This window comes from Amblyraja radiata, chromosome 2 (assembly GCF_010909765.2).
Source record: "Amblyraja radiata isolate CabotCenter1 chromosome 2, sAmbRad1.1.pri, whole genome shotgun sequence".
Lineage (NCBI taxonomy): Eukaryota > Metazoa > Chordata > Chondrichthyes > Rajiformes > Rajidae > Amblyraja > Amblyraja radiata.
In genome coordinates, this window is record NC_045957.1 from 25,185,373 (window position 1) to 25,209,743 (window position 24,371).

The 24,371-nt window shown below is 37.6% G+C and overlaps 1 protein-coding gene across 4 annotated transcripts in view; it reads left to right on the forward strand.

Annotated features, from left to right (window-relative positions):
• Nucleotides 1–24,371, forward strand: part of obscn (obscurin, cytoskeletal calmodulin and titin-interacting RhoGEF) — a 435,173-nt gene that overhangs the window by 279,856 nt on the left and 130,946 nt on the right. For all 4 annotated transcript variants that reach the window (XM_033043588.1, XM_033043597.1, XM_033043606.1 and 1 more), the window contains 13 exons: nt 445–723; nt 1,777–1,852; nt 2,357–2,484; nt 6,863–7,060; nt 8,430–8,477; nt 9,675–9,773; nt 10,815–11,033; nt 11,732–11,789; nt 13,864–13,895; nt 14,978–15,130; nt 16,189–16,328; nt 16,989–17,189; nt 22,901–22,980. In XM_033043588.1, the coding sequence (XP_032899479.1) occupies nt 445–723; nt 1,777–1,852; nt 2,357–2,484; nt 6,863–7,060; nt 8,430–8,477; nt 9,675–9,773; nt 10,815–11,033; nt 11,732–11,789; nt 13,864–13,895; nt 14,978–15,130; nt 16,189–16,328; nt 16,989–17,189; nt 22,901–22,980 (1,711 nt within the window). The remainder of the gene's footprint in view (nt 1–444; nt 724–1,776; nt 1,853–2,356; nt 2,485–6,862; nt 7,061–8,429; nt 8,478–9,674; nt 9,774–10,814; nt 11,034–11,731; nt 11,790–13,863; nt 13,896–14,977; nt 15,131–16,188; nt 16,329–16,988; nt 17,190–22,900; nt 22,981–24,371) is intronic.

The window sequence follows — 24,371 nt, forward strand, 5'->3', positions numbered from 1 at the left end:
GATGAGACAATTTCAGAAATTTACGACCCCCTGCATAAACACTTCATCTCAGGTGGAAATTATTTGCTCATTATCTTTAAAATATAATCCCATTTATAAAAATCGTCCTCAGGTGGAAGCAGGCTCTTAGGATATATACCTTGTCAGTCTTTTGTTTTAATTACCTAATGATATTCCCTTTCATTCTTCCAAACTCCAGTTTGTTTACATTGATTTTGCCCAATAAATGATTGTAAACTATCAAAAACAGTGATGTAAGGAGGATCTTTGTAAAATTGTCATTAAATGAAATGCAGAGAAAAACATAGACTACATTTAGGTGAATGTGTCTTAAAAATTCAATGGTTATAGATATTTTTTGTCAGCCTTTGGTGCCTTTCCTGGAAAGTACACATGTGATATAAATACATTATTTATTTTTCTGCTTTCCTTTTCCACATAAAGCACCTCATGTTGTCTCTGAGCTCCAGAACCAGGATGTTCAAGAAGGCTATCCTGTTAGTTTTGATTGTATGGTAATTGGATGTCCACCACCAGTGGTTCAATGGTTTAAGGATGGAAAGCTGATTGAGGAGAATGACCACTACATGATCAATGAAGATCAGGATGGGTGTCACCAACTTATTTTAACATCTGTAGTTCTGAGTGATATGGGAGTATATAGATGTGTGGCAGAAAACTACATTGGCGTTGCATCAACAAAGGCTGAACTAAGAGTCGATGGTAAGTATTAAGATTACAATAAAGTAAGAATGTTAACATAAATGATGCAAGTACATGAAATTCCATTTGAAATCTTTCAAATGTACATTTTTTTTAAATTTGACATCTTAGCTTATTTGTTTTAATTATTTAGAATTATGCCACTATCCATATTATTTAACTGAGGCATATTAATATGAAAATTAATGTTAACGCCATTTGCTTGAAACAATTCCACATTTGCCATGCAAACTTTTAATGGTTATTGTGATTTGACTTACACTGAGTAACCTTTTTTATTTTAAATATGCAATGCAATGCTAAAATATAGGCTATGTAAGCTTTTCATCCAAACATCCAAAAAAAGCTGAATTCCTGATGTGAAAGGTATTGTCAGCAACATAACAGACTGGAATAATTAAAGCAAAAAGAGTGAATCAAGAGAGGATTAGGGAGAGGTAAAAATTTGCGACAATGATAATCTGGAAAATAGATAGCAAGGGGCTGTATAGATATTTAAAAAGAAAAAAAATTCTCAGAAATAGTGGGAGCCAACATGCCCAGGGAGAATGAAAAGATGAAAAAAAATTGCATTAAATTAAAAAATATAATGGGACTGAAAGTCGATAAATTTTCAGAATTTAATGGCTTGCATTATTTTGAGGTGACAAATGAAGACAGTTCATTACACTGGTTGTCACCATCCAAAAAGCATTCAATTTGGAACATTTCCTATAGAATGGAAGGTATCAAATGTAACACAATTATTTAAGAAAGGAGCAGGAGAGTAAATGGGTAACTTTTGACATTAGCCTAATACCAATCGCAAGGGAGCTCTTGAAATCTATTATGAAGGAAGTAATATCAAGGCACTTAAAAAATAATAATATTATTTAGAAATCATGTTCAACAAATCCATTTAAAAAAATTGATATTGTAACTGGTGGAAGTGCCAAGGAGGATGTGGCGTTTATACTTGAATAAATATAATGAAAATCTTAAATACCTAATTTTGCTTTTTTAAGAAGTGATGGCTAGCTATTTGTTTACCATAGTATTCATTTATTATTTCAGTTATCAGTTCAGACTATGATACAGCAGAAGCCACTGAAACATCTTCCTATGTCAGTGCACAAGCTTCTCTCACGCGGTTAGTATTGCATGGCTATTTACAGATTCTCACCAGAATACGACATTCATCACCTGGACAGTTCACAAGTCAGACTGCGATCGGCTAGTAATTTATTTAAATAAAAACTAAGGCCAAACAAGGGAAAAGGCAAAACAAGAGCATTTAACGCAACTAATCAGATTTCTCTGCAATATGCAATTATGTTGCCACGATCCCACTGGTCTCCCAAATGTCCACTCGTACATACGGACTGCACATAAATAAGGTGTCTATAATATGGGGAGGAACTGTAATACATGGCATGCTATTATTACTACATCTAATGGACTCAAAGATTGTAATCGAATATAGTTTAATAGAAGTTATAACATCTTTTTGTTATTCTGAAGCCTTTCAAAGTTTATATTTTTCCATGCTGTAGTCTAAAATGATAGAAGTACTATGCTGTAGTCTAAAATAATAGAATTTTAGTTTCAGTTCCTTGAACAAAAATTGTAATAATTGATTTATTTTATATGTCAGTGAGCAGAATTTGGAGGGTATGGAATCACAGGCTGAAGAAGAACAGCTACCTCAGATTGTAGACGAACTTCATGATACCTTTGTTACCGTTGGAGCTCCAATAATAACATTGCAAATTAAAGTTAAAGGTATGAATAATTATCACAAAATAATTACTTTGGAGATTTTCAATGTCTGTTGGAATCAGAATACATATTTACGTGGGTATCTCTCAACTTATGAAGATCAACTTGTGAATAAATTAACTAAGCAGAAGTATTGAATGTTGTTCATGGAGACGAGAAACTCATCACCATTGACATGGTGACAAAATGCCTAAATGTATTAATGAGAATTTGGGAAATAGTGAATAATGAACTAGAAAATAATGATAGGATTGGCCAGAAACAAAGTTGGTTTAGAAATAGAACCAACTCACCTGTGTGGCCAAAGATGCCTACCTGAGTTGATCTAATTTGCTTGTGTTTAGCCCATATCCCTCTAAACCTTTTCTATTCATTTACTTGTCTAAGTGGCCTTTAAACATGATAAGTGTACCCACCTCTACGATTTCCTCTGGCAAATTCTTTCATAGACCCACCATCCTCTATATGAAAAATTGCCCTTCGGTCCCCTTTAAACCATTCCCCTCACCTTAATTTTATGCCCACTAGTTTTAGACTCTACTACCCTGGGAAAAGGACTGTGACCATTCTCCTTATCTACGCTCCTCATGATTTTATATACCTCTATAATTGGCCGGTCCCACTTTGGCGAGTTTTCAGAGGACTGCCGGCGACTGTGAAGTTCGGTGGACATTTAACATTACCGGTCAGTTATCCTTGGTTTTGAAAACTCCTGCTTGCGTTTTTTCCCCCAATGAGCCAATGAAAATGACCTGAAGAAGGGTCTCGACCCGAAATGTTGCCTATTTCCTTCACTCCATAGATGCTGCCTCTCCCGCTGAGTTTCTCCAGCACTTTTGTCTACCAATGAAAATGACCGGTCAGCAAAGGCGATTAACTAAAACTACCTACGACTACCTCGACTACCCATAACTACATAGTGACCCCACTACAACTGCACCTACGACTACAGAATTATCGATTTTCTCCATGGCAACCAATTTTTGGTTGCAGAAAAACTTTCAACATGTTGAAAAATTTGTGGCGACCATACTGAGGCCATACTAAGTTCCCAGAATGCGGGGAACACCTCACGACCATGAAGGAGACTCACCAGAGACCATCAGCGAACATGTGGTGACTGTGTGGTGAGCGCAGAGTCTACTGCACTCGCCTAAAAAGTCGCCTAAGTGGGACAGGCCCATAAGCCCCATTCTGTTCAGTCTCTTCTTATAACTCAAGCCTTCCAGTTCAAGTCTTGCCCCAATTTAGATTTATGAAAGGAAATTGTATTTAACAACCCAATTAGAATGTTTTGAGGTGTGTAGATTTCAGAGTTAGTAAGAATGAACCAGTTGAAGTATATTTGGCTTTTCAATAAGGTGGTATACGAGAATATTAAACAAAATGTTTAGATGAATATATCGGCATGAGAGGCGATAACTAGTGGGATCCTTTAGAAACTGGTATTGCAGTCCCAGCTGTTTCTAATCTATATTGGTAATTAAAATGAGGGGATCTAATGTAATATTTTCAGGTTGCCTGTGACGCATGCCTTGGTGGCATTGAGGTTGCAGAGATTTCAGAGAGGTAAAGACATGTTAATGTGAAGTACATGGTAGATGGAATATAATGTGAAAACATGAGATCCTATCCTTTGGTGTATGAAAGAATAATCATTTTTAAATTGTGAGTTTAAAAAATCATAATGTTCAGAGCAACTTGTACATAAATACTGAACATTTTCCAGCAGATACAGCATGAAATTAGAAAGTCAAACAGTGCATTGACCTTTAATTCTTGAGAATTTGAATAGTTATTGTACATTGGTGTCTGGTGGGCAAATCAAGGCAGTGTCATAGTCATGCAGTGGAGAAACAGGCCCTTCGGCTCAATTTGCCAACATCTACACAACATACCCCATCTACACTAGTCCCACTTGCATGCATTTGGCCCATATCCCTCTAACCCTGCCTTATCCATGTACCTATCTAATTGCTTCTTAAATGTAGTGATAGTCCCTGCCTCAACTACCTCCTCCAGCAGCTCGTTCCACACACCCATTAACCATTGTATGAAAAAGTTACCCCTCAGATTCCTATTAAATCTTTCCCTCTTCACAAACCTATGCCCTCTGGTTCTCGATTACCCCATTCTGGACAAGAGACTGTGCGACCCGATCTATTCCTCTCATGATTTTATACACCTCTATAAGATTACCCCTCATCCTCCTGAATATGGTGGAAGGTTGCTTCGCGGAGTGGAGGCTTGTGACTAATGGTGCGCCTCAAAATTCGCTGCTGGGTCCATTACTGTTTGTCATCTATATCAATGATTTGGATGAGAACGTACATGGCAAGATTAGCAAGTTTGTGGATAGTGAGGATGGATGTCAAAAATTGCAGCAGCATTTTGATCGGTTGGCCATATGTGCTTTGGAATGGTTGATGGAATTTAATACAGAGAAATGTGAGGCGTTGCGTTTTAGAAAGTAAACATGGGCAGGTCCTACACAGTGAATAGAAGGGCTCTGGGGAGTGTTGTAGAGCATAGGGGTCTGGGATTGCAGGTACATAGTTCTTTGAAGGTAGATAGGTTGGCACATTGGCCTTCATCAGTCAGAGTATTGTGTATAGAAGCTGGGAGGTCATGTTGCAGTTGTGTAAGATATTGATGAGACTGCATTTAGAGTACTATGTTCAGTTCTGGGCATGGGATGGGAGATTGCAACCTTCACGTGGTCTGCCCTGTTTCAACAAATGCAATCAACCTGGCGTGCACAATCAAGTAAGATCAAATAGAACAAGTTGTCCTACAACTTTAGGCTGTGCACGCCATACGCCAAGAAGAAAAAGTTCTGGGCACCATGTTACAGGAAAGATGTTGTCAAGTTGGAAAGGATACAGAGAAGATGTACGAGGATGTTGCCAGGACTGAGCTATAGGGAGAGGTTGAGCAGACTGCGAATCTATTCCTTGGAGCGCAGGATGATGAGGGGTGATCTTATAGAGGAGTATGAAAAAAATGAGGAACGTATTGGGTAGTCTTTTACCCCGAGTCGAGAACCAGAGGACTATTGCAATGTCTAAGCAACAATTAGACAGGGACATGGATAGGACAGGTTTGGAGGGATATGGGCCAAATGCAGGCAGGTGGAGCATGTGTTGATGGGACATTTTGGTCGGTGTGGGCAAGTTGGGTTGCAGGGCTAGTTTCCACACTCTATGACTCTCTCTCCTTGGATCCCATGCAATCTAACCTACCAGAGCAGCCTACCACGTGGAACGTCAAATACTTTGTTGAAATCCATATATATACAACACCTACAGCTCTGTCTTCGTCAACCTTTTTTTGTCACATCCTCAAACAATCAATCAGATTCGTGAGACACAGCCTCCCACATACAAAACCTTGCTGACTATCCCTAATCACTGTTTAGACATGTGTATGATGAAAGGTTACAGGGAAATAAATGGTGAAATTAGATTGAGGGAATTGCTCTGAGAGTTAACATAGACTTGATGAGTCAAATGGCCTCCTCCTAAGTAGTAAGGATATATGCTAATATACTTGTGAGAAAGGTAGAGCAGCCGTTTTGTTGTATAAGGAGTGATTAAGCAGACTGGACCTGTACTGTTTAGAGTTAGAAGAATGGGAATTGATTTCATTGCATCATTCAAAATTAATAAGGGAATCAACAGGGTAAGGAGGGGCTTGGACCAGGGTCACTGTTCCAAAAATGAGGGATTGGCCACAAAATTCTGAATACATATTTTTTACTCCCAGACTTTGGAATTGACTATCCAACATCACTGTGGAGGTTGAGTCATTGGGTCTATTCAATAAATTAATAAATGTGTAGGGATAGAGGTTATTGCAGGAAAATGGCATTGAGATAAAAGATCAGCCATGATCTTACTGAATTGCAGAACAGTATGGGTATTTGAACAACCTATTTCTGCAGCTCTTTCTGAATGATTGGGGATTTATTTATAACGGTTGGACTAGCTATTATTCGGGTCGGGGCACGATCATTTAACTAGTAATAGAGGTACAATTTTCAACCCTATTTAATAACTGCAGTGGATCAGATCCACGTTGATCATTGAAATAAATTAATATGACATCTGTTTCGTGTCTCATTTAAATCAGGATCTCCAAAATTGTAGCACTCCCTTAGATTTTGTTCTAGAAGTATATCTGCAGTACGATCTATCAAAAGCTGATTTTAGTATTCATAAAAGGAACTAGTCAGTATAAGTAAGAAGTACAGGCATTTATGTCTAAGTAAGATTATAGGAATGAGATAGAATGGTTTATGCCCAAAAGTAAAGCCTGGATGGGTTAATTGTTTCTATGTTGTCCCTGATTTTTTTAAATAATTTTTTTTCATTCTTTTTAGGTTACCCAATCCCTCGTGTATATTGGTTTCAAAATGGAATACCTTTGCGTGCTACAGATGAAATTCTGATGATTGATGAGAAAGGAGATCATTCACTGGAAATTCTCAATGTTACAAAAGAGACTGGTGGTGAATATGCAGCATACATCAGCAATTCAGCAGGCTCAGCCTACACATCTGCTATTGTACATGTTCAAAGTAAGCAGAATGATTTCAGATTCAGTTTTGTGTTTCTGGTGAAATATGTGAGGCTACAATTCATAACCTGCTTTTACTAGAAGTTCAAATATTGGGCACCTTCTATCAACATTTAAAATCGAATTTGGTTTGAATTGTATTACAACAGTGGGCTGTTTCTACTTTTTTTAAATACCAAGTGTTACTCTGTTAGCAAGGATAATCATATCTTGAATAGACACACTTAACAGTCAGCTTGGCTTTGTCCTTGGCAGGTCATGTATTACTAACTTGATTGTATTGTTTGAGAAGGTAACCAAAGCGATAAGGGTAGGGCAATGTATATTTTCTGCGATGATTTTGGAAAGGTATTTGATAAAAGTCCCTCATGGTAAACTGACCCAGAAAATTAAGATGCCTGTGATCCACAGTAACAGTTTGGAATCGGAACTGTTTATCCATAGAAGACAGTGAGGATGGCTGTTAAAGGATACGGTGGGATTTAGATCAGTTACAGATATGGGCGGTGAAATGGCAGATGCAGTTTAATCTGAGCAAGTACGAAGTGTGGCATTTCAGGAGGTTGTTTGTAACCAGAAAGTATACAATTAATGGCAAGACCCTTAATAGCAATGATGTACAGAGGGATCTTAAAGTCCGAATCCATAGATCCCTGAAAATGGCAATACTAATAGAAGAAATGGTAAAGAAGGCATATGATATGCTGGCCTTCATTGGTTGAGGCATTAAGTATAAGAGTCGAGAAGTCATGTTGCAGCTTTAAAGGACTTTGGTTAGGTCTCTTTGGGAGTATTGTGTGCAGTTCTGGTCACCCCATTACAAGAAGGATATGGATGCTTTGGAAAGAGCGCAGAAGAGAGACCAATGCTCCCTGGATTAGAAGATATTAACTTTAAGGTGAAGTTGGGTGGTGGGGGGCAAACTTTAAAGGAGATGATGTGGGGCAATTTATTTTCCACAGAGATTAGTGGGTGCCTGCGGTGATAGTAGAAGCATGTATGATAGTGGTGTTAAAGAGGTTTTTAGATAGGCATGTGGATATGCAGAGAATGGAGTGATATGAAATTAATTTGGCATCATGCTACGTACTGACATTGTATGTTGAAGGGCTTGTTCTTGGGCTGTCCTGTCCTATGTTCTAAAAACTTAGTTCCCAATTTAATCCACTAACCCACCTGCTCCTTTCTGATTTAATGAATCCTATTAATGTTAAACTTTCCAGAAATCCCTTGAAGTTGATCATTAAGATCAAAAATAGCTTGCTTGGCCTACTGTAAATACCGTGCTCTCTTATTTGTATTAATGCTGCCTTCAATACAATTATCCACTGAAAATTGATTCTATTATCTGTACTTAAATTATGTTTCAGGCCCAGGTGAAGAATTTGGTAAATGTGAGCTTGAAGAAAAATCAACAGGTAAAAATTAATGTATTACAACTCATTACAACAGAGGTGTATCAAAAACAAGACAGGCACAGTTATAGGGTGAGAGGTACGAGATTTAACAGATGTAGGTTTTTGTGGTTAAAATCTTTACACAGAGTGGTTGATATTTCACAATCAACCACTCTGTAAGAGCTTTGTTAGCACACGCACTGATAAGTAAGTAAGTTAAACAAGTCAGCTAGATAACCTGATGTTCAGCCCAGGTGCTCCTACAGTGTTGCCATGATGTTGGTTTGCACACTTCTTAAATGTAATCCAGAAATTGGCCTGGGACATTCCGTCAGCTCTATCTCTTTGCCAGCTTGAGAACTCGCCGGCATTGTCCCTTGGTCACTCCGTGCTCTCCCTCTGTGCTGGTCCTTGCATTGCCCCAGCCACTTTCTCTGAAATGCTAACTACTGGAGTCTGCAAGTAAGTAGAGTTCCATGTCATCATCTCACTGGAATCAGAATGGGTAATTCAGCATTTGAGTTTCATATTTTGGAGTTGCTGTAGTCTGATTGGCCTATTTTTAAAATATTCCTTTTGCATTCAAAATATAAACAATGAACATTTTAGTTTCTTGGTTAACAACAGGAAAATAAACTAGGTAGTATTTAGAAATCAGTACTGGATTCTTTCCTATTGGTTGTTCTTCAGCCCCACACATGTTAAATGTGAGACTATCTGAAATATTTAGTCTGCCTGGCTGAAGAAGCATAGGAGTGCAATGGATCAACACATTAATTCCTGGGACTGGAGGCATTGTCCTATGAGCAGCAAATAATCAGACCGGTTCTATTCGCTAGAGTTTAAGGAGGATGAGCGGTGATCTCATGAAATGTACAAAATTATTGGGAATAAATTCTTTGCTGGGGTAGCATTATTCATTGTCTCAAAATAAGGGAGAGACTGACTTTTCATGAGAAAAGAAATGTCTTTATTCATAAGCTAGTTAACTTTTGAATTCTCTTCCCAAGAATGCTGTGCAAACTCAGTCACTGAGTACATTCAAGGCAGAGATTAATAGGTTTTTAGATATTAAGGAAATAAAAAGATAGTTCTATTGCAAGATGGTGATAGTGAGGTAACATATCAGTCATGATCTTATTAAATGTCAGAGCAGCTAGGGGGCAGGATGCGAGTAGTTTTTTTATATTCCAATTTCTTACTTTCTTGTGTACCCAGGAAAACCAGAGAAGCTGATTCCGCCAAGGTTTCTGGAGCGCTTCACAAGTAGGAGCGTAAGGAAAGGAGCAAGCATTACCTTAACTGTCAGAGTGGAAGGTATGTTGACTACATAATGTGTTTTTAGAAAATCTGCAAAGTGGCAAGTGTATAGCTGTAATACATATCACCAATTATTCATGCCCATATGTTGTGGTTGGTACGGTTCCTGGACTCAAATGAGAATTTACATTCACCCCTCATCACCCTCGCACATCTCCTGTTCTTCTGATTCACATGCGGTATGGGTTTCAGAACAATTTTGCAAAGCACTTCCTTGAAAATCACCAGAAATCAGAGCAGCATGGTGGCATTGTGGTGAAGCTGCTGCCTTACAGTGCGCCAAAGACCCGCATTCGATTCTGACTACGGGTGCTGTCTGCACAGAGTTTGTATATTCTCCCTGTGACCTGCGTGGGTTTTCCATGAGATCTTCTGCTTCCTCCCACACTCAAACGTACAGGTTTGCAGGTTAATTGGCTTGGTTACCTGACCTACCCACCATCAAAGGGATTTACCGGACTCGCTGCCTCAAAAAGGCAGCCAGCATCATCAGAGACCTACACCACCATGGCCACACACTCATTTCACCACTATCATCGGAAAAAGGTTTAGGAGCCTGTTACACCGTAACACCAAACCCTGTAATGTCCAGGTTCAGGGACAGCTTCTCCCCTTCAGCCATTAAACTGCAACCTCCAAATAAGCTCTGAACCACATAGATTATTATTGCACTATTATTGTTTGTTTGTTTTTAATGTTTATGGGTGCGTGTATATATATATATATATATATACTGAACTGATTTTTTTTTTCTCGTTTATTATATTGTTCATAGTACACTATGTTTACATATTCTGTTGTGCTGCTGCAAGTAAGAATTTCATTGTTCTATCTGGGACTTATGACAATAAAACACTCTTGAATCTTGACTATAAATGTAAATTGTCCCTAGTGTGTATAGGAGAGTGTTGATGTGCGGGGATCACTGGTGGGTGCGGACTCGGTGGACCGAAGGGCCTGTTTCGGTGCTGTATCTCTAAACTAAGCTAAAAATTATAATTTAAATACTTAGATCTCCAATGGTATATTTTTTTGCAGGATCTCCAATGCCTGATATAACATGGCTTAAAGAAGAGTCAATTGAAGATGTCATCTGGATTAAACAAAATACACCGGGTTATACATTAGCTAGCTCAAATATGCAGCATAGTTTAATCCTGTTGGATGTTGGGCAGGAGTACTCTGGAACCTATACCTGTATTGCTACAAACAAAGCTGGCCAATCTATTTGTTCTGCTCACTTGTGTGTTGTTGATGGTGAGTAACATTTATTGAAAAGTTTGTCATCATAATCAAAATAATCATAATCATACTTTATTAGCCAAGTATGTTTTGCAATATACAAAGAATTTGATTTGCCATAGTCATACCAATAAAAAGCAACAAAACACACAAAATACATTTTAACATAAACATTCACCACAGTTACTTGTCCACATTCCTCACTGTGATGGAAGGCAAAAAAAAAAGTTTAATCTCTTCCCTTCTTTGTTCTCCCGCGGTCGGTGGCCTCGAGCCTTCCGTTGTTGGGGCGATCTTGGCTCCTGCAGCCAGCGGTCGGGCCCTCTGCGTCGGGCGATAAAGCTCCCGCATCGAGGGGGATCTCAGCTTCCCCCGCGCCGGGCAATTGACCCTGGGTCGGAGCTGGTCGAACCTCATGTGGCTTGGAGCTTCCTGACATCAGTCTCTACCCAGTACTGCGAGCTCTTTGATGTTGAAATCTGGAGGCACGTATAGCCTGTAGAATCTCACTCCTTTTAGTTAATTTAGTGCAGAGCGCATCACATAATTTGTCCTGGCAAAAGAGGAAATTAACAATTTTATGAAAATTCTTTTTATGCATTTAAAAAAAAGTTTATCTTATTCATATATGGCATATTAAAATTAGCTGCCATTTCAATAAAAAATGAAATATTTGCATAACTAATTTACAATGTTTAATGTTTTATGTTAAGTTTCAACAGAAGAAATCCCAAGTGTGAAAGAAGCTTTAATGGAAACATTCCTCCACGGGTAAATCCACTTAATAGATTTTGGCTAACCTTCTTCTTGGGTAATCTTTTCCGATTATGGATGAATTGATTTCACTCTGATTATGTGGCTCTCTGTTGATATGGTAATGTGGAAATGCATGATAACACATAAGAGTATTAGTTTTGAGAGTCTAATGACATTTGAAGACATTGACTGCCCAACACAGATTACTGGGTTTAAGTGGGAGTACGGCACAAGGGAAAGCAAGACACACATTTCAGATTGCGAACCATGAACCCATGTAAAGCCAATGGGAGTGAAGATGGTAGATTAGACCAAGATAATAGATGAGACAAGATCTAGATATGAGTGAATATAATTTTGACATTTATTCTGAAGAATTGACAAGACATCAGTTGCTTACACCTTCAGGGGAGGGGAGAAGGACAATAGTTTGTAGGTGGAGAAATCACATATGTTACTGAAGTAAACTGGATGTACTCAAATCATACAGTTTGAAACAGTTTTTATCTTCCTGACTGCTTTCCATCATGCAATCATTTGCTTGATTAAATAATAAGGCAACTAAATATAGCTCTGACGTTTATATAGTTTCTATTACAAAACCAATGACTCCCACAACTATATCGTCTACACTTGCTTCCTGCAAAGACTCTATCCCCTACTCCCAATTCCTCCATCTATGCCTAATTTGTGCCCAAGGTGAGGTGTTCCATAGTAGAACATCTGAGATGTCCTCATTCTCCCTCGTTCCCCTCTCCCATCATAGATGAAGCGCTCACTCGTGTCTCCTCGGTACCCCGCAGCTGCTTCCTTGCTCCCCCTCCCCCTAGTCGCAACAGAGACAGAGTCCCCCTAGTTCTTACCTTCCACCCCATCAGCCATCGCATACAACACATAATCCTCCGAAATTTCCGCAACCTCCAATGGTATCCCACCACCACCCCATCTCCACTCCTTTCCGCCTTCTGCTGAGACTGTTCCCTCTGCAACTCCCTGGTTAACTCATCCCTTCCCACCGAAACCACCCCCTCCCCAGGTACCTTCCCCTACATCCGCAGAAGATGCAACACCTGTCGCTATACTTCCTCCCTTGACTGTGTCCAGGGACCCCAACAATCCTTTCAGGTTAGGCAGAGGTTCACTTTCACCTCCTCCAACCTCATTTACTGTATCCGTTGTTCAAGATGTGGGCTCTTATACATCGGCGAGACCAAATGCAGACTGGGCGATCGTTTCGCGGAACACCTTTGCTCAGCCCGCGTGAACCAACCTGATCTCCCAGTTGCTGGACACTAATTCTGATTCCCATTCCTACACAGACCTTTCTGTCCTTGGTCTCCTCCATTGTCAGAGTGAGGCTAACACAAATTGGAGGAACAGCATCTCATATTTCGCTTGGGCAGTTTACAGCCCAGTGGTATGAATATTGATTTCCCTCACTTCAGGTAGCCCCGGCATTACTCTCTCTCAATTCCTCCCCCACCCAGTTGCACAAGCTTCTCATTTTCACCCTACAAACAGCTTACAATGGCCTGTTTCCTTTATCGTTACTTTTTTGCGTATCTTTCATTCATTGTTCTTTATTGCTCCACATCACAGTCTATATCTCTCGTTTCCCTTATCCCTAACCAGTCTGAAGAAGGGTCTTGACCCGAAACGTCACCCATTCCTTCTCTCCAGAGATGTTGCCTGTCCCGCTGAGTTACTCCAGCTTTTTGTGTCTATCTTTAGTTTAAGCCAGCATTTGCAGTTCCTTCTTATAAAATACAGTTCTGATTGACGAAGAATCCTTCCTAAGAGGCTTAACCATGGATTTAAATTTACACCGTGCAGAAGTGCGGGGCACAGTATTTGATGCCAGTGTCCTAGACACAGAACCACAGAAAATTGGGATTTGGAAAATATCCTGATTTAGATAAAATCTCTATTGTTAGTTGCATCTTAAAACTAATAAAGGCTAAGCTTAGATGTAAAGAATAAAACAAAACGTTGCGGATAGTCACAAGAATAATGTTTTTATTCCCTCACTTTGATTTCTTTGTTTCTTTTCAACTGTGCGACAACGATGTTATGGCTCTGTATGCTGCAGACAAGAACCTGATCATAAAGCATTCGAGAAAAGTGAGTACCTTTGTACATTTTTTACAAATATAAAGTCATTAAAACATTTTAAAGCCTGTCCTTTTGGAATTTTGTAGTGTTAAAAAGCCAAATTGAACAAAAGTAGCACTGTACCTATGTATCCTGTATATCTAGTGCACATTTACATAATGTACATAAATACTTTGTGTTTCAAATAAAACTAAATTGCATTTGATTCACAAGATATTAATACCAACCAAAATTCTCAAAATGCATTTCACTTAATATATTTTTTTAAAGATTTTGAAACACTAATGGTCTTCTAGTTTTCTTTGCTACAAAATTGGCTTCGCTTGGTGAAAATAGATGGGATGGTCATGGAGGGTGGGTGTCATTCAGATTGCGGACCTGTGATGTGCCACAGGGACCAATGCTGGGTTCACTGGCAGTTGTCATTTATATTAATGATTTGGACAATGTTGTTAATGTGGTTAGTATGTTTAGGGTGACTCTAAAATGAGAGGTGTATGGGACAGGGAAGGAGGTTATTAAGATTACAACAGGATCCAGATCAACTGCGAAAGTGGGCCAAGGAATCATAAATGGACTTTAACTCAGTTTGTACAAGGTGTTGTATTTTGATAAGTTAACCCAGGGCAGGGCCATGGAGAGGGTTTCTGAAACACCTAAGAATACAGGTACATAGTTCCCTGAAAATGGTGACACGGTTAGAAAGGGTGATAAAGGCAGCGTTTGGGACACTTCCCTCTGTTGCTTAGGGCATTGAGTTGACAAAATAGGAGTGTACAAGTCATTGGTGAGACCATACTGGGCGCATTGACCACAGTTCTGGTCACCTAGCTATAGGAAGGATGTCATTAAACTGGATATAGCGCAGAAAAGTTTCACAGGGACGCTACTGAACTGGATGGCTTAGGTTATAAAGATACGCTTAGACACCCATATGAATCAAAAAAGTTTAAAGTGATATCGATCAGGTGCAGGCAAATGGGATTAGCTTGTGTAGATTCCTTGGTAACATGGGCAAGTACGGCTGAAGGGCCTGTTTCAATCTTGAATTACCTTTAGACTTTCTGAAATTTTCTTTCATTATGTTGCAGAACAGAAAGAAATTCTGACGGAAGATATCAGAAGAGAAGTTACTGCAACCACAGCCTTGCCTCAGTTTTTGCTAGCTGATGTTGGAACAGAAGAATTCCTACAAAAATTAACATCTCAGATCACACAAATCGTCTCTGCAAAAATCACTCAAGGTGCGTGAGGACAGTAAGATTAGTTTAAGCAAAGAGCAAAGAATTGCAGCCACTGGAAATTTATAATCTCTATAGAATTTAGTTTAACCTAATATTCTTGTTTTAAGAAAGCTGGTAAATAATGTAACTTCCATCAATATATGTTACCATTCAAATTTAAGACTCGTGTTGTACAGAATTTGGCTGAAGCTCAGACTTGTCTATACCACTGTTTGAGCCCTAACTCCTTAAGCAGAATTACATTCTCATTACCCGTTTGCTCTTAACAACCCCTTTTTATATCTGTGTGATGGGATCCATCCATTCCTTTCAAGTGTGTTATTTCTAAATATCCTCATCTACCTTTGTCCCACTCTATCTCAGTATTGAAAAGAGCACACAATGGAATAATGTGAAGCATAAATCTCACCATGGTGGGAGATCATGGAGATACAATGAACGGCACATGCTGGAACCTTGAGTAAGACTCAAAGTGCTGGAGTAACCAGCATAAGGTAGACACAAAATGCTGGAGTAACTCAGCGGGACAGACAGCATCTCTGGAGAGAAGGAATGGGTAACTTTTCGGGGCGAGACCCTTCTTCAGACTGATGAGTGGAGTAACCAGCATGTCAGGCACCATCTCTGGAAGGAATGGACAGGTGTTGTTTCAGATCAGGGCCCTTCAGTTCTGAAGAAAGTTCTCATATGAAATCTCTCCTGTCCATTTCCTCTGTAGATTTTGCCTGACTGCAGTTATTCCAATGTTTTGGGAGATTAAACATAGAGTTGCCTGCATGATTATTTCTGTCATGGGATATTGGTTTTAATCATGTTACCAGGCAGATGTAGAGATGAAAATTGGTGTTTTCATTGAGGAATATATTATAATTTTCATTTTACCGAAATAAATAAAATATTGAGCATTTTCCCCAAAATCCAAGTGAATTACAACAGGTGCAATATTCCATCAGTGTTGCAAAGCGAATGGCATCCTGCACCTGCTGAAAAGCATAGTTAAAAAATGATAAATGTAAAAGTAGTGGTAAAATGATGCAAAAATGTAAATTGTTTTTCAGCTTCATTACGTGTTCCAGGAGCGGAAAGTGATGAGGAAGGCAAAACTCCATCTCCATCTCCACGTCATGGTAGATCCAGGCCCTCATCAATTGTCAACGAATCCTCCTCCGAATCTGACGATGCAGAAACCAGAGGCGAGGTAGAGTGTACTTTGAAATCTCTAATATTACAACAAAAAAAGAGCTGTCTGAAAATATTTGTTTTGCTTAAACATAATCAATAATAGCTTTAAATGTTTTCCTATAATCAATATTAACGTAACTGACCCACAGTTTCCTACTTTCTGCTCCTTTGCGTTATGATTAACAGAGCTAAATTAAGTGCTTTCCAATTTAAAGGAATTGTGTCCATATCTAGGAACATTAACTCACTAACCACATCTTTTAAGGTACGAGGATGATTCCATCAGGATCCAGGAACACGTCAGCCCATTGCTTCAAAATTTTGCGTAATGCGCGATTACTGTAATTTTCTTGACTTTCTTCCCATTCCTGATGTACATCTATTTTCACACGAGTTGATTTTAATCAAAAACAGATTAGTTGCTATCACAAGGGTGGAATCTGTCTGACATTTGAGGACAGGCTGAAGTTTGGCTAGTTCAACTGCCAGAGTCAAATAACTTCCATTTACACTGTTCAGGCTCATGCATGCAATATTAACTCTTGTGAGAGGAAACTGCAGAGTTAGTGGGTTAGTATGCAGTTGTGCATATGTACTGCTTCAATGAAAATATAAGAAATTATCTTAGAAATAGCATTTCTTAAAAAAAATTAATACCTTACTTTCCACATGGTAGATTTTTGACATTTACATGGCTACAGCAGACTACAGTCCACTGCCAACAGAAAAAGAGTCCATTCACCTTAAAGAACGGCAATATGTGGAAGTTCTCGACTCTGCACATCCACTCAAATGGCTGGTTAGGACAAAGCCTACGAAATCCACACCAGCCAGGCAGGGCTGGGTTTCTCCTGCCTACCTGGACAAAAGATTAAAGGTAAATTTTACGTCGGGTTAAATAGTAATCAAGGATACATACCTGTGCAAACGTTAAATCGTTTTCTTTTAAACAGAGAATTATAAACTGTAATTTATGTTAGTGTCAGCAGAAAATTTGCTTACCAGTATTAGTAAAATTTTATATTTTGAAATTTAACTAAAGGCAATTAGACTCAAAACACTGATTTTAAAATTATCTACTTAGCAAAATACAAACAGCAGGCAGATAACGTGACCCCTGTCATTTACCTAATCCCACTGACTTAAATGCAACTTTTAATCTGGAAAAATGACAATACTGCTTTGAAAACCATTCTCAATACATCAAATTATCAGACCAAGCTTGAACAGTTACTTATCAAACCAAACATGAATTGTTATGTATAAGCAACCCAGATTGGTTACATATAGCTATTTTCTAGTAGGTTTTGTGTGCCTGAGTTCCTCACCCACCCGCGGGGTCTTGAGCCTCACCAGCATTGATGTTTCGTTCCAATTTGGCCAAGCCACCTCCTCCTGATCTTCTCTTCCTCGATCTGACCAGCAGATCACTAGACCACCTGACATTAAATATTTCTACCAGTAAGGTATTGGGTCTGGCCAGAACAACAACACCTTTTGCCACCCTTTTCAAGGTTGTTGTGCACTCTATATCTTTGTTAGATTTAAACATTTACATTTCAAGAATCAAAAGCATTAAGAGCATTTAATTGTAATATATACTGGTTTCGGAACAATTAAATTCTTACTTGCTGCAGCTTTCCAGGCATATTTAATGCAACAACGCAACAGATAAATGTATAATTATCAGTTATACTAGATAAACTAGACTATAATGTCCCTGTCCCTCGTGGAGGTTCCCGGAGGTTTTTGTCAGTCTCCCTACCTGCTTCCACTACCTGCAACCTCCGGCAACCACCTGCAACCTCCGGGAACTGCTCGGAAACCGTAGGTGGGGCGCAAAGTCTCCAGAGGTTTCCGTTCAGGTTTCCTAAGTGGGACAGGGGCATAAGAGTGCAAAGTGCATAGTGCGAACTTAGTAGTAAATATACTTATTCAAAAAGCTTTATTCCTTAAATATATTTAATGAAATATATAAAATAATGATACTGCAATTAAAAATACTTTTATGTACGAGGAGCATTAATTTCTTCCCAATCATTTTTTAATAAAGAGAATAGGGCCAAACAACAGAAACTGGAAATGGAAATAAAGCAATTAGACACAGAAAATGCAGCAGCACCATCCACGATAAAACACAATAAAATTGCAGTATTTAAATATAAATTAAACAAGATTTATTCAGACCAAGTTATAAAACTTTATCAACATACAAAACAATTAAATTTTGAATTTGGTGACAAACCACAAAAACTATTAGCGCGTCAACTTCGCAAATTGGACGGGGAAAAAACAATATACAAAATTAGAACAGATAAGGGAGAAACATTAACACTGCCTAAAGATATTAATGATAGATTTCTACAATACTACCAAAAATTGTATTCATCTAAAATAACAGAACAATCAACGGGAATGGAAACATTTTTACAGAATTGTAAGTTTGCGGGTCTAGATCAGAAAGAGAGAGAATTGCTAGGGGCTGAAATTACGATAAAAGACATTGAAGAATCAATAAAGTCCTTAAAAAACGGAAAGTCGGCAGGAACCGATGGTCTAAATTCGGAATTTTATTAAAAAAATTATGATTTGCTTTCCCCACGCCTACAGACAATGTACAAATACGCTTATACTCAACAGAAACTCCCAGAAACTCTAAATGAATCTACAATCATACTTAAAGCAAAAACGGACAAGGATCTTGAAGACCCAGGTTCATACAGAGCTATAGCCCTCTTAAATACTGATCAGAAAATATTAACTAAGATTCTATCTAATAGATTGAGCTTAGTGATCAGCAAATTAATACATCCCGACCAAACAGGGTTTATCCCCAAACGGTATTCATTTTATAATCTGAGAAGATTATTTAATATTATATACTCCAATAGAATCCCTAACGCAGAGCTAGCAATTATCTCGTTAGATGCTGAAAAAGCATTTGACCAGGTAGAATGGCCATATTTATTTTCGGTGATGGAAAAATTTCAACTAGGAGAGAAGTACTGTACATGGGTTAAATTGTTATATTCTAATCCAACAGCTAGAATATTAACAAACAAAATGTTATCAACTAAATTTAATCTCTCTAGAGGCTGTAGACAAGGATGCTCACTATCCCCACTATTATTTGCTCTTGCAATCGAACCCCTAGCAGAAAGCGTTAGAAACCATCCAGGAATATTTGGATACAATACTAGAGACACAAGGAATAAAATCTCCTTATATGCAGATGATATACTAATATATATTACAAAATTAGAAACTAGTATTCCAAACCTATTAAATCTAATAACTCAATTTGGTCAGTTTTCGGGATATAGAATCAATTGGAATGAAAGCGAAATCATGCCAATAACAAAATTCAATTTACATACAATACAACAATCCCCTTTTAAAATAGTTAAAGATAAATTTAAATACTTAGGAATCTATGTAACTAAGACATATACCTCTTTATTTAAACTAAATTTCCCACCCTTACTGAATAAACTACATAAGAATATTCAATACTGGAAAACACTCCCCATTTCTATGCTTGGGAGAATTAATGCTATAAAAATGATTTTTTTTACCGCAACTGCTGTACCTACTTCAATTAATTCCGATATATATCCCAAAAACGTTTTTCAAAAAAGTCGATTCCATTGTTACAAGTTTTGCCTGGGATTATAAGAATCATAGAATAAGTAAAAAACATTTATGTAAATCAAAGATAAATGGAGGTCTGGCTTTGCCAAATTTCTTATTTTATTTTTGGGCAGTCCATATTAAAAACATGAATTTCTGGCTGGAAGAAATGGATCAACAACCAGATTGGCTAATGATGGAAAAGGAAGACTGTCTACCTTTTGAAATTGGACCGATCATATTTGCCCCCACAAAACTGCACAAAAAAACCTATAAAGAAAACCCCATAATACATAGTGGAATACGAATTTGGAAACAAATAAAAAAAGATTTAAAATTGAATAATATACCACTCTGCCTTCCCATTGTAAATAATCCTTTATTCAAATCATCCTTTATGGACAAAGGTTTCACACAATGGAAAAATTATGGAATCAAAAATATAGGACATCTTTATGGGAAAGGTACTTTTCTTTCATTTCAAGAGTTACAACAGAATTATGGACTGCACTCAAATAATTTCTTCAGATATCTACAAATTAGAGATTATGTTAAATCTAATACACAAGTCTACAGGAATAGGGAATCAGAAATTCTTGATGAATGTCTGAACAAACATCCTAATACTGAAAAACTAATAGCTTATATTTATAACACCCTACTAAATAACGAGGTACCACCGACCGAACCATATAGATACAAATGGGAAAATGAAATAGGTCATCCTATCACGAAAGATATGTGGGACGAAAGTTTACAACAAATACATCAATGTTCATTAAATGCCAGACACACTTTAATACAATTCAAGGTCTTACATAGACTACACTTCTCTAAAATAAAACTAAATAGAATCTTCCCACAAATCTCTCCTATTTGTGATAAATGTCTACATTTAGAGGCTAATTTAACACATACGTTTGCAAACTGTATAAAACTTAAACATTTCTGGACTGATATTTTTGAAATAACTTCAGAAGTTATTAATACAAAACTGGACCCAGACACAAAATTAATAATACTTGGAATATCAGAACAAAGCTTAACACTCACAACAAACCAAAGAAATGTCCTCAATTACAGTATAATAACCGGAAAAAAATGAATATTAAAATTTTGGAAAGGCCCTACAACCCCCACAATTAAAATGTGGATTACGGAAATGTCGGAGACCCTATACTTAGAAAGAATTAGACTTGTCTTAATGGACAAACAAGATCTTTTCCATAAAATTTGGGCTCCATTCATTAACTATCTGAAGGGATAGATTGGCACAGCACGAGGACCCAGCTGAAACTTGAACTCAGGAATAGATGAAAAACTATACTTTATAACCTACGAACCTATCTCCATTGATGTATTACAGGTAACCCATTCCACCTCCCTTGTTTTTCTGTTGTGTTTTGTTTTTTTTTGCTTTCTTTTTTATTTGTAACTTTCTACCCTTTCTTTTTCCCTCTTTCTATAAAAAATAAAAACACTAGAAGCAGAAGTAATTGATAATGGAAAATTTTAATAATGTATGACTGATGTATATGAAAAGTTTTTTTACTATAATATGTAACTACATTTTATAATGTGTCTACTTCTAATAAATAAATTTTTTTTAAATAAATAAATAAATAAAATACTTTTATGTGTACCTTATCACATACCCAAAGCATTCATGAAAAATTAAAAAAAACAACAGATACCGGAAATCTGAAACTAAAAGAAATTGCTGAAACACATAGCAGGTCGGGCAGCTTCTGTGGAAATAGAAACAGGGTTAGAGTTTCAGGTTGAAACCTATCAGAACTGTGAAAAAGAAAACAAGATAGTTTTAACTTGCAGAGAAGGTGGGGTGACAATTGATAATTAGAATAGGTCTCAGAAGGTAGTGCATTGCACTTCAACACACTAAAATGCTGAGAACTATATTTCTCACTCTGTATCTTCCCTATTTTTCTATCTATTGTACTTGTGTTTGAATTGACAGTATCTATGTATGCTAAATCTGATCTGTGTCGATAACATGCAAAACAAAGCCTTTCACTGTACCTCGGTATATGTGACAATAATAAATCTAAACCAGAATCAGTGATATCTGTGTATCGATAAGTGTTGCTGGCACAAATAGTAATGATAAGTGCAGAATAAATCACAATCCAAAGGTTTAAAAAAAATATTCAATTAAAAAAATAGAAAACAGTAAATTACACTTTCAAGCATGTACAATGTTTCGAGAGCACTATAGTGCTCAGTTACTGGACTTGTAATTCAGAGACCAATACAGTTGCAGAATTGAAATTCGTAGTAACCTAGTGTTTTATAAAACATTTAAATTCTTAGTAATCTTGCATTTTATGAAACACTCTTCATTAATAATAATAAACATAAGGCTGCAAGATAAAAACCCATTGGTAACTAATGACCTCCAAGAATGAAATTTGTCATCCATACCTAGTCATCCCTATGCATAATTCAAAATGGTTCTGAAATGACCTACTGAGCCATTCCCTTCAAGGGCATATAGGAATGAGTAATAAATGCTGGCCTAATCACCAATGATCGGTAATGAAAAATAAGTAAATTAAAATGTATGCTACTCTAAATTTACAATTTTCAATATTAATATTAAAATCACCACACTTATTCCAATTCATTGGAATTTGCATTTTAATTGCTGGATTAGCAATCACTTGCACAATACATTTTAGGAAAGCTACCTGTATAGAGGAAAGAAAATATTATAATTGACAATAAATATTTAAATGTATAAGATTTAATTAGACAAGTAACTTATTGAACCTGGCATAGCCAGGTTACTGCAAACTCAACATTTTGTGGTAATGAATTATAACAATATTGAGTATTTCCCGAATTCTCAGTCTGTCTTAACATAATATAATTATTTCACTGATAATGTAATGTAATCTAAAGAATTGTATTTTCTGGTAATAAGATTTAATTCTTTAGTTCACAGCTGAGCTATCTCTGGAAAGTTCAGAATTCTTGGGAGAGATTGAATCGGAAGATGAGTACAGGAGAAGGTTTTAGTGAGTAAACTTGAATCCATTTCTGCTCTACTGTGCTTTATTAAAAATATTATTATTATCCTGTCCTAAAAATAAGAAACTCGGATACCAACGATTATCTTTTAAATTGATTTTCATGTTGACTATTTGTTTCATGAAATCTTATACACAAGAGTTCATAACATAGAACATAGAACAGTACAACACAGGAACAGGTCCATAGGCCCATAATGTCCATACCCAACATAATGCCAAGTTGAACTATTCTCCTCATCCCACACATAATCCATATCTCTTTATTCCCTCCATATCCATGTACATATCTAAAAGCCTTTTAAATGGCCTTCTGCCTCCACCACCAACCCTGGTAACGCACTCCAGGCACCCACCACTCTGCGAAAAAGAACTTTCCCTCCTTTCTTAGCTTCTCTCACCTTAAAGCTATGCCCTGTAATCTTTGACACTCCCAAGAAAGCAATTCTGACTGTCTTCGTATCTATGCCTCTGATAATTTTATATACTTCAGTCAGATCTCCCTCAACCTCTGATGCTCCAAGTAAATAATCCAAGTTTGTCCAACCTCTTATTATAGCGAATATCCTCTAATCCTGGCATCATTCTGTAAATCTCAATTGAGATCTATGGAGACCTCGCCATCCTTCCACATCCTTCCTGTAATGGTAGATGACCAGAACTGTACATAATACTCCAAATGTGGCCTGACCAACGTTCTGTAAAGTTGCAATATGACTTTCTGACACTTATGCTCAATGCCCTGATTGATGAAGGCAAGCATACCATGCACTTATAGACAGTTAAATAGACAGGAAAGGTTTAGATGGATAGGAGCAAACACAGGCAAATGCGATTCACTCAGATAGACATCTTGGTCAGGATCGAAAAGCTGAGCTGAAGGGCCTGTTTCCATGCTGTATAACTGTATGACTGAGTGGATTTTCATTCTTTGAGTTTTCAATCCCCTTCCGCACCTGCCACACATGAGGCTGCTAAAAAAGATGAGAGCCCATGGTGTCAAAGGGAGAACTTGAAGACTGAAAAAGGTGAATTTATTATGGGGAACAAGGAAATGGCAGATGAGTTGAATAGGTACTTTGGATCTTTCTTCACTAAGGAGGACACAAACAATCTTCCTGGTGTACTAGTGGCCAGAGGATCTGGGGTGACGGAGGAAATGAAGGAAATCCACATTACGCAGGAAATGGTGTTGGGTAGACTGATCGGACTGAAGGCTGATAAATCCCCAGGGCCTGATGGTCTACATCCCAGGGTACTTAAGGAAGTGGCTCTAGAAATTGTGGATGCATTGATGATCATTTCCCAATGTTCTATAGATTCAGAATCAGTTCCTGTGGGTTGGAGGGTAGCTAATGTTATCCCACTTTTTAAGAAAG